This window comes from Myotis brandtii, unplaced genomic scaffold, assembly GCF_000412655.1.
Source record: "Myotis brandtii unplaced genomic scaffold, ASM41265v1 scaffold302, whole genome shotgun sequence".
NCBI classification, from domain to species: domain Eukaryota; kingdom Metazoa; phylum Chordata; class Mammalia; order Chiroptera; family Vespertilionidae; genus Myotis; species Myotis brandtii.
In genome coordinates, this window is record NW_005361545.1 from 348937 (window position 1) to 360559 (window position 11623).

Below are 11623 nucleotides of genomic sequence, written 5' to 3' on the forward strand. Positions count from 1 at the left end.
GATGATATCGATTTGGGGTTACATGAGCTTGGGTCGCAGAGATAAAGACAATGATATGCAGCAGTTTGGAGGGGAGTCACGCACGGGGCCGGTACACCCGTTTCACGAGCTGAATTAGTCTTATAAAAACCAGGTGTTGGAATAAGAAAACTACTCTGGGTTGTAAAAAGGGTGAAACACTTTTTGTAGGAGAACGAGAGCAGGACCTCAGAGATCTCTTACTTTGCCCCTTTGCCTCAAGTGGTTTTTGGTCATCAGGATTGAGGCATGGCCTCCGTCTGGAACCAGTCGCAGAACCGCCTCTGCCCAGCGTGGATTTCGTGTTCCACACTGACAGTATAGTCAGCGCCACACAAAACAGAAGACTTATCGGTTTGTTTGCTCAGTCTACCAAGGCCATTTCCTCCATAGGAGAGACAGAGAGAGAGAGAGAGAGAGAGAGAGGGAGAGAGGGAGAGAGAGAACCCCCGGGTCACCATCAGAGAAAGAAGGGTGAAATATAACACAGGCCCCTCGCTGCAGATATGAGCCAGGGCCACTGCTCACGGCGCAGGTTCTCGGGTCTTTCACTGCCGACTTCCTGTTGTGCATGTGAAACAGCCTGTCAAGCTGACGGATGTGTGTCATAAAACTGAATGTTGAGTAGGCAAAGCCCATTTTGTTCAGGGGCGAGCACCCAGAGGTGGGAGAGGCAGAGAGAGCCCAGTGGCGACAGTCTCAGAGAAGAGCAGTCCGAGAGGAGGAGGATGGGAGGAAGGTGCAGACCCTGCGTGAAGCTCCGTGGGAGCAGGAGAGAGACGAGAATGCACAGCTGCTGGAAAAAGCATCAGAGAGGAGAGGAAACCCAGAAGGCCAGCAGGTGAAGGGATCCGGTTTCTCTGGCAAAGCGGTGGGGGATGAAGCAGCAAGCTGCTGGCTTTGACTGCCTCTCACCCCATTCCTAGCTCAGTGGTGCAGGGGAGCAGGCTATGGATGGCCAGACTCAAAGTCTTGAATGTTATTCCAAACGGGCCCCTCAAGACCTGGCTCACTATCATCTTACCTTCTACCCACAAAGCCCTGGGCCTCATGGGGGGTGAATCTGAGGCCAAACTGGATCAAGCAGAAGCTGATTCTCTAGACCAGCGGTTCTCAACCTGTGGGTCGTGACCCCTTTGGCGTTCGAACAACCCTTTCACAGGGGTCGCCTAAGACCATCCTGCATATCAGATATTTACATTAGGATTCATAACAGTAGCAACATTACAGCTATGAAGTAGCAACGAAAATAATTTTATGGTTGGGTCACAACATGAGGAACTGTATTTAAAGGGCCAGAAGGTTGAGAACCACTGCTCTAGACTATCTGTGGTCCTCCCAAGACATGGATATCAATCTTGTCTCTGCTAAGTCCTCCACACTGACTGTATTCCCAGACTGGATTTCCTGAACCTCCCGAGGTCAGTTTCCAGCTTCTAGAAACACGGGGAAGTGGAGGTAGCTCCGGGCCTACTACTGTGCTAATTAAGTATCTTTTGAATAAGAGAAAAACAGATGGGAAAAGAGTCATTCTGATTGTAGAATGCCAGAAGATACTCCTTCTAATGTTAAAGAGCTAGTGGATTTGAAGTGCTAAACACATTGCTTATGGAAGAGTGGGTTTAGTGAGTAGCAGCTCTATCCTGAATTCCAGTGTCCCTTTGACTGATGACCCAGTTAGTATCAATCTCCCTCCCTGGCCGGGATAGTACAAAGTAGCTTAAACACAACCTCCGTGGAAAGAAAACAGTTTTTGCCAAAGACAGATCTGAGTTCTAATCCTGATTCTACCACTTCGCTGCATGATCTTGGGTGAGCTACTTAACTCCTCAGATCCTTAGCTCCTTCACTTCACGGGGGTGGGGTGGGGACAAACGGTGTGTGGAAAGTACCTGACACTTGAAAGAACCCCACTGGTGACTGCACATCTCAACATTTGTGAATCAGTTGCAATAGAAAATTCAGACTCTTTTTATACCAGCCCTGTGCCTGGGTGAGTTGATATGAGGTAAAAAACAGTAATAAACCGTGCCGAGTAACAGCAGAGAAAGGAAGCTGAGTGTGTCAAGACAAGTGCCCGACAGTCCCAATTCACGCACCTGAATCACAGCGGTATAGTTAGCAGGTGTGAAGACCGGGCTGTTGTCGTTCACATCGGAAATGTCAATGTTGACGGTGGCAGTTGACGACATCACAGGAATGCCACTGTCTGCTGCCTGGACAAGCAGGGAGTATCCGGACACCTGTCGAAGCACAGAGAGCTGACAGTGAAGAAGTGCAGTGTCTCCTTCCTTCTGCACAAACTCAGAGGCGCTGCAGGCTCTGCTCGGCTTTGTTGAAGTTCAACCATCTCCTCTTAGATTCTAAACTAGGGTTTCTCAACCTTGGCACCATTGGGGCCAGGTAATTGTTTGTTGTTGGGGGCTGACCTGTGCTTGTACAATGTCTAGGGCATCTCTGGTCTCAACCTACTAGAAGGCAGTATCACCTCCTGCCAATTTGTGACAACCAAAAATTGACAGGCTCCAAACATATGGTGGTGGTGGTGGTGGGTACCCATAGGTTCCCAGGGTTGGGGGCAAAACCATCCCTAGTTAGCATCGCAGCTCTTGGCCTTTGTTCAGACAGGACAATTGTCAACACTGATCTACCTTATCAGTTTTGATACTTCGGGAGTTAGGGGGTCTATATCACCCAGAGAGGTCGTTCTGCTTGTTAGCATCACTGCTAGAGCACCTTTATTCCCATATTTAATTTCTCCTTGAAGATAGTAGTTTTTGGCCAAAAAAAGATAATGTTTAGAAACTTAGTTCAACCTTGGACAGAGGAATTTTCTGCATCATTCTTTTTGACCTAGATTCCTTCAGGGGGTCCTTCCATACCACAGGATCCCAGTGCTCAAGATGCTTTTCTGCCTCCTTGCTGGAGGAAGGACCAAACTTCAAACCATTCAGGAAGACTCATATTTGCTTTTCCTTAAAACATTTGTAAGTAAGAAACTGCCAACATCTATTGGCAGAAAATTCTTTCAAAGTTCTAACGCCAATACAGTGCTGCATTTTAGCCCCTCCCTTTTCACTCTCAGCATTTAGAGCAGAGAATCTTCCTACTGCTACTCATTGAGCCAGTGCCCGATTCCAGTGACGGGATGGGTGTGGATGGGAGTGGGTGGGAGGAGAGCTGGCTTAAACTAGCTTACCCGTTCCCGGTCCAATTTCTTCTTAACCTTCACAAGTCCCAAGACAGGATCCACAGCAAATTCATTGTCCCGATCGCCACTCACAATGGAAAAACGAATCTGTCCGTTGGGCTGGCTATCTGCATCCTCTGCTATTAGCTTGATGGGACACAAGCAAAACAGAGGAAAGGCATGACACAAAAGGTTTATTCTTAGGGTTCCAGGTCTGCACAAATGGACACAGCTCTGGCGGTTTTCGTAGGCACTATGATCAGCAGCGACAGCGAGCATAACCCCAGGAAGACATGATGGGTTTGGTTCCAGGAGGAAGCCACTAATGCTGGAGCTGCCATTTTATTTCTGTTAGTTTTTACTTGCTGACAGCCTGCTGCTAGTTGATTTTCCTCAGGCCCGGAGCTAGTCAGGATAGAGCCAGAGCTAACTGTTAGGGATACTCTTATGATTCTTTTCCAATTCTCAACCTATGCATTTCCATGTTATGGAAGCCCAAGAAAACTCCCTCTCCCACCTGGCCGACATACTCCCCACGGTCTGCTGCTCATGTTGGTGTTGCTGGGATTTAAATGTGTGAGAACAGTTTCACAATGTCCAGGAAGGAGAGAGGGCCTGGGAAGCCCACCCACAGCCTGGTGCCGGGAGAGCCAGAGATAAGGATGAGTGGAAGGGACCTGCCCAACCTAGGGATGATGAGCATGGTACGGACGGGATTCACTGTTTCCAAAATGTAATGGGTAAGTCCCCGAGAGCCTGTGTGCTCTCAACACATGATTTGTTCTTATTAGAAAAAAAACCTTCTGGAAAGAACTCTACGAGTGGCCTATTCATCTTAAATTTGCTCCAATTTCTCTCTCTCTCTCTCTCTCAGGGGCTGGGAGGAATTTTATTCTTTCCTTAGCTACCTAATATCATCTAAAGTCTCTAGTAGGAGCCATTATTATTATTACAACTTCATTCCATGGTGTATCTTATTTTCTCAAAAAATACACATTCCTGGGAGGACAGTGATTATCAGTCACTTGCACCTTGATAGAAATGCATTTTTCAAACCCTTTCTAAGACACCCTGGAGAAGGAACAGTTGAAAGACTGGTGCCTCACTAGGGTTCTTGGGGTTAAAAGGACACTGAAAGGAACGTGGGAAGAGAACCCAAGACAGACTTGGCTCACTTTTTCACTCCATTGAGGATTATTAGCCCCAGAATCTGGCCCTCCCACTGGCACCTACCAAAATGACAGAGTCCCCAACCAAGGCATCTTCACTTATGACCGCGCTGTAGACATCTTGGCTGAACGTGGGAGGATTGTCATTCACATCGGTGAGGTTGATGTTGACGGTGGCCACGGCGCTGAGAGCCGGGGTGCCCCCATCTTTAGCTTCCACCACCAGGTAAAACTTTTTGCATAATTCATAGTCCAGGACTTCAGAGACTAAAATACCCCCTTTGAAGAGAAATGGGAAGCTTTAGACTTGATTAGGAAAAAACAGTGGTAAGCAGTTCCACAATCATGGAAATATTTATAACATCATCTCCAGCCAAGACTATTAGCCATTCAGGAATTTGTTTATTGAATGCCCTTCTGAAAGCACCCGGAGTCTGATGAATGCTGCCAGTGAAAACAGAGCGACCCATCAGACACAACGCTGAAGGCGTCAAGTCTCTGCGTGTTTCTGCAATAGTTCTTTTCTCAAGCAGCCGGAAAGCCGCTGGCATTAGTCGCCCTCATGCAAGTAAGCAGAAGGGACAAGAACCACACCCCTGATAAATGTCTCCCAATGACTCCTCACGTGGACCCGGGCTGACCGAGAATGAGCCGAGATGTGTGGGTGTGAGTGTATGATCCCATCCCTCGTCAGCAAGTAAATACTTCCAGAAAGCTGAAATCTCATTAAAATAGCTCCAATGTTCCAGGCCTTCAGCTTTCTGTGCTTATCTAAAACTAGGATGGCACAAAGAGGGCAAGGATCTCAGAAACGCCAAGGGATCGTGACACAGTGGAAAGGGAAATACCTGGGAATCAGTGGCCAAATAGTGTGAGCTCAGGGTCCACAACTATAGGACAGAGGTCATGACCGTGTTACAGATGTATTTAAATTAAGCAAATCGAACAGGTGAAAGCAGCTTGCTGGGTGCCTCCCCTGGGGGAAGTTCCATGAGAGCTCTTTCCCTCCCTGCCCAGCCCTTTGTGGTGAGGCAACCCCATCCTGCCTTCATTCTGCCATTGGTTACTGGTCATTGTACTACCTGCAGAGCAGCTCTCAGGGGCACTGACCCATTTTCCCACCTGAAAAGCAACCAGCAGGGCCAAGGTGAGTATGTCACATCCAACTTCTCTAGGAGCGAAGGCTGCCCTTCACTTAAGGCGAGAAACAGAAGTCATGCCAATGACAGGAGCCTCTTTCTCTCCATAATTAAGTTTTCTTAGCAGTCATCACCCTTAGCACTTCATGTCTCGTTATCCAGTGCCAAATGTAAACAGTACTTACCCATTTCCCCATGGTGTCCATATACAATATCATAATTAGACCAGCTAAGACGAACACATATTTAAATGAGGAAAAGCCCCATACCTTTTAATTTGAAGTAATGACCTTAATAAACAGAGTTACTGCTGGGAGAAGCCGCTAAGGTAATTCTTCCGTCAATATTTCCACCTCCCTATACTCAAGGTCAGGGACTCTATCTCCTTCATTTTTTTGCACCATCCATAGCATAGAAGTGTAATTTAGATGTTAAGCAGGTATTCCAAAGTCAGGAAGATCTGAGTTCAAATCCTGAATCCTCTACTTACGGTGGACCCTGGGAAATTATTTAACCTCTTTGAAGCTCTGTTTTTCCTTATATGGAAAACGTGAGATATAACTAATGATGTAATAGGAATCTAGTGCATCTGCTATGTTAGTGAGTGTTGCTAATTATGGTAGTTTCTAGTTTATATTTACTGGACTATCCAAATGGACTTCCTATGCTAACTTGCTCAACAAGTGCATATTCCTTGAGTAATGAGGGAATTATGTCCAGTGGCCGGGAAGTGTAAGACTCACCTTACTTGCAAAATGGGACTACTTTGAAAATATTAATACACACACTGTATAAAAATACAAGGAAGAATATGTTTACTCTTCCAAAAACATCTAAGCTTATATTCTAAATTACCAACTTTATTTACCCAGATTACCCCTAATAGTTTTAACTCTCTGATGCAAAAGCCCTAGGGGTTTCTCTTGTTTCTTCCTGGGCACCTTTTCCCTAGATCAGCAGTCGCCAACCGGTCCACAGACCACTGGTGGTCTGTGAGGTCCAAAAGGTGGGCGACCGCTGGTTTAAGGAAACCTTTGGAGCAGCGGTCACCAACCGGTGGTCCCCGGACCGCTGGTGGTTCGTGAGGTCCGAAAGGTTGGCGACCGCTGCCCTAGATGATGCCACATTATCCCCAGGGTTTCAAAAGCGTGTGGTGAGAAATGACTATGTTGTGACCAGGAGCAGTGACAGGGTTCAGATACGGTCCCAGTTCCAGCTGACAGGGGTGTGGCTGGGAGGACCTGCAGGTCACTTATCAATGTCTGCCTTGGCAGGTACCAGAGTGTGGATGGTGGTGAGCAGATGCTCATCTCCAGGAGCACTTCCCAAACTCATGATCCAAGTTAGAGAACCAAGAAACAAACAGCAAAGAGAGAGGAATAAACAAACCCCGTGCTTGCTGTACAAAGAATACTTCCTCTCCGCAGCTAGGAAGCACATCGCTGCTCCCAACCTTCCTGGGAAATCCTGGAGACAGCCTGGGGGTCTAGGATCTGCCAAGTGAGCCCACAGCAGGGGCTTCCAACTGAGGAGGGCATCCTTAGAAGCAGGGTGCCAGAGGGCACTCTGGGATCTGCCAGCTCGCCCTGCTGTGTGAAGTCTTATTTCTGCTGCCAGGGAAGTGGCAGGAGAAAGAGCCCACCAAGAAAAGTGGTTAGGGGGTGGGAGTGGAAGCAGGACAGAATGAAGCCTTGAATTCTAAATGGGCTGCTGTTTACCCACCTGTCCTTGGGTTGATCCTAAATTTCCCTTGTTCATTCCCAGACCGAATGAGATACGTAATCTCAGCATTTGTGCCGATATCTTTGCTGGTGGCGAAAACGGTAAGGACTTGGGTGCCAGGGGAGGTGTCTTCAGGCACTGTCACCAGGTAGTCCCTCCTTTCAAACACAGGGGGGTTGTCGTTGATGTCCAGGACGGTGATGGTGACGGTGGCGAGAGAGGACAGGGCCCGCCCGGGGCTCTGGTCGGTGGCCTGCACGCTGATGTTGTAGGAGGGCTGCTGCTCTCGGTCCAGCGGCTGCTCCAGGATGATGATGCCGGAAGACTCGTCAATGGAGAAGAACCCACCGGCCGAGTCTGCCAGGGAGTACACGACCTTCCGATTGATGCCTGTGGGAGACGCAAGAGCGTGAGCACAAGGAAATGCAGCCTGATGCTGGGCTCAAGAATCTTGTGGCTGTGCTGACTCCGAAGGACCACACCAAGAAAAACAGCAACTATAGAATCAAAACCCACAGATTTGCTCCTACAAAGATGTTAACTTCAGTTTGTAAATATATATGAAGTAAATTAAATAGTAAAGAAATAAATATTGGCAACAAATATCAGAAATAGTTGGATATTCCTCAGATATTGAAGGAAAATATCTAAGATGCCAATAAATACATGTGTGAAAAGATGTGCCACAGAAAGAGAAGTACTAATCAATTAATTAATCACTTCAACAAATGTTTTCCCAGAGCCTATCAGGCACTGTTTATTCTAGTGCCACAGAAAGAGAAATACAAAATTAATGAATTAATCACTTCAATAAATGTTTACCTAGAATCTACCAGGCACTATTTATTCTAGATGTCAGCGATTCTAGAAATGGGCAAAAGCCAAGCATTTGCTGTGGAAATTTTTACATCCTAGTGGGAGTAAATAAGAGATTGACAACAAAGAATAAAAATAAATGGCATGTTTGGGAGTAAAAAGGGAGAAAAATAAAGCCATAAGGGGGCATAGCAGTGCTGGGGGGAGAGAGTATTTAGGAGATGGAGGGAAGGGTGGTGATTTAAAATACAGTGGTCAGGGAAGGCCTTGACATTTGAGTAAAAACCCCCTAGGAGAGGAGGGAGTGAGCAGTGCAGCTGTCTGCAGAAGAACACTCCAGGCAGAGGAACAGGCAGCGTGGGGGTCCTGAGGGGGAAGCCCATCTGGGTGTTTGTGGAGCCCTGCAGAGAAGACAGTGTGACTGGAGCCAAGAAGAGAGAAATGAAGATGAGATCAGGGGGCAGATCCTGTGGGTGGGGTGGTCAGGTGGGAAGCCATTGGAGGGCTGGGGGAGTCATGTGATGTGACTTAGATTTTAACAGGATCACTCATGAATGAAGAGCCGGTAAGAGAGGAAGCAGCTGGAGGCTCCCGCAGGAATACAGGTGTGTGCTATGGCAGCTTGAACAAGGTGGTGGTGAAAGGGATGAGAAGTGAGAAGGGGTCTGGTTCCAGATCTACTCTGAACATGTAGGTGGTGAAGATACTGTTGTAATTAACTAGTTATTCATAACAGGAAAGGAAGAAAGGGAAGACCAGACACTAGAAGCATGTTCCCAGCAAAACAACGGGGGAAGGATCCAATAAAGGGAAGATAGATACATGCCCAGTAAAGGAGGGGTGACATAGGGAAGGTACTTTCCTGTCAATCACACCTGGGGACAGAGATGATTGGTCACAATGGGCGTGGCCACTGCAAGGGTGTGAACATCTGGGAATACATATTCACCTAAGAAATTCATTCGATTGTTGCGCTGGACTCTTGGCTTGTGGGGCTCTTTTGCTCCCACTCTCTTGCATTGGCCCCTGTGGCCCTCAGCCACGAGGACCCCCACATAATGGACTAATGGGCTGCAGCGGGAAACACAAGCTAGGCTAGCCTGAGGCAACAATTGGACTGTACAGAGATGGAAAGGAAACTCAGGACACTGGCTCTGATTTTAGCTCTGCTGAACCCCCAGCTACATTCTTCTATGACTAGACTAAGGGAAACTGGGACTTTGGAAACCCAGGGGTGTAATTCCACAGAAATAAAGCTTTCTACTATATAGCGTTCTCCTGTGGGGCCCCTGGCAATGCTTATTCCAGCGGTACCCCCAGAAGCCCACACCCATGAGCAACAGGGGAAGACGAGGCACCCCCTTCTCCCTTAACAGTGAGATATGACTGTTTTCTGACTGTGGCACTGGCAAGCCAAGGGATGCGGCAGAAAAAAGAAGATTCCAGGATGACTCTTAGGTTTTGGCCTGAGCAAGTGAAAAGAGGGAGTTACCATCAGCCGAGATGGAGAGGATGAGAGAGGATGAGGATTTGGATGGACCAGGAACCGCATATTGGACAAATTAAATTTGGGATGGGCATTTTACTAGTATATTTAAGTAGAGATTCAAGTAGGAAGTTAGTGCAGGGGGCTGGAGATCAGACAGGTTCAAGCTGGCGCTATAAATTGGAGGGTCCTCAGCATTCAGATGGCCCACTGAGCCAGGAGAATGGATGAGGTCATAAGGGAATGTAAAAGAAACCTAATGGCCAGTGAGCCTGGGGCACCCCATCAAAGAAGGGGGGAGATCTAGTTAGAGGGTGACCTCCAGCTCTATGATTTAAAGCAATGTACTTAGTTGCCAGAATACAATTTTATCTTAATATATACGAAAGCTGAAACATATCAACCAGGAAATACCCATCAACAACCAGCAAGTTAGTGACTGATGACTGGGTTGACTTCTGGTTCTGAAAACCAGTTTAACTGTTTTCATCCGAGGATCTCAGCACTGCAACAAGGTTTATAAACCTCAAATTCACCAGTCGTTAAGATTTATAAGAATAAAATTTTAAAAGCTGTGTAGGCTGAAAAAGCACCACTTGGATCCTAAGTACTCTTAATGAGGACAGTCAGCAGTCACGACTTCCGCTATGACAACATCTGAAAGTGTCTTTTGTGAATCATGGACCTGCAGCATAGAAGCACTTAGAGGGCCTAAGCCTGTGTTGTTTTCTATGGTAACACCTCACCACGGGGACAGACATTTGGCAGTAACTCCTCCACTGTACAATTTCCCTTAAGCCAAAATTCCCAGCAAACCAATAAAATAATATATCTAGAGGGGATGACATAAATTGCATTATGTGGCTTTAACCAAAAGGTCAACACTAAGAGCTTGTTCTTGGTTCCATTCCAGAGAGTCCATTTTTTCTAAAGTTTCATCATTTACTTTAATTTATTTCTCAAAACAACCACCGTATAATACATAAACACAACCTCTGATTTTATTGGTGGTGAGATTTAAAAAAAAAACAAAAACGCTTTCCTCGTCTCTTGCTGCCGCTAGAAATCAGGCCCCAGAGCAGAGGTTTTCGGGATGGTTTGGGGCTATTTTTGGAGTGTCTGGAAGATTTAATTTTTCAGCATCAATTCCTAGGCCCTAGGGTAAATGCACAGAGGGTTGTGCAGGTGAGCAAGCTTGCACCTGAAACACAGTAACACTGCCTGGGTGTCAGAGCAGGTCGCCTGCTCCAGAAGCTGCCTTGACTAGTTGGATGGTCACAGGACACCTCTCAAAGTCACAAGAGTGAATTTATGGAAACATATGAGCAATGGACATAAATACATCAAATAGTTTTCAGGTTTTTAAATCACACACATTCCCTGTGGATTTGACTTCCACCCCCAACTCATGGAAGACCGGTTTTCCCAACAATAAGATGGGGCAGGAGATTCATGCAGGGGCGTTCCTCTGAGCATTTGCTGACAACTATAAAACGCACTCCACTGATGCATCAGCCAAGGCTGATGGATTTGCCTGGCGCCACTAGCATTTTTAGGTAAGCACCAGGGCCAACGTCCTGTTTTCCCAACGCTCCCTGCTCAATCCCTTTAAGGATGTAAGTTCTGCTCTTGGACATACTTCCTCTTCAGGCCTGAAGATCATTTAGGAAGCAGGTCCTTTTGGATTCCCGGTGCTGGGAGCAGCTGAGTTGGGAGAGACAGGGGCTGGATTTAACATATGCAAGGCCTAAAGGGAAGGTGCCTGTGTCCCCTTCCCTGGGACAGGGAGCTGAAATCTCAAAAATATCTCCCATGTTCCCAGTCTTCAGCTTTCTCGTCCAGCCCCATTCAGAGGCACCGGACTCTGCTCAGATCCCCAAGCAGGAGATGCTGCGTTCTCCCGTGTCTGCTCAGCCGGCCAGTCCTATTGCTGGGGCACTGCGCTTACAAGGCTGACATTAATCAGCCACACAAAGACCATGGCTCCCCTCCGGGCAGATCCTGTTCATTTAAACTCGGTGACAGGATTTTTCTGCTTTACCACGCAGAAAAACCATCCCCTCCCCCCAAGTTTCTGACCTAA

At 47.2% G+C, this 11623-nt stretch overlaps 1 protein-coding gene across 2 annotated transcripts in view; it reads right to left on the bottom strand.

Moving 5' to 3' along the window:
- FAT3 (FAT atypical cadherin 3) overlaps positions 1–11623 on the bottom strand; it is a 535794-nt gene that overhangs the window by 49861 nt on the left and 474310 nt on the right. For both annotated transcript variants that reach the window (XM_005869663.2, XM_005869662.2), the window contains exons 13-16: positions 7239–7628; positions 4442–4656; positions 3218–3355; positions 2118–2261 (exon numbers count right to left, since the gene is read on the bottom strand). In XM_005869663.2, the coding sequence (XP_005869725.1) occupies positions 2118–2261; positions 3218–3355; positions 4442–4656; positions 7239–7628 (887 nt within the window). The remainder of the gene's footprint in view (positions 1–2117; positions 2262–3217; positions 3356–4441; positions 4657–7238; positions 7629–11623) is intronic.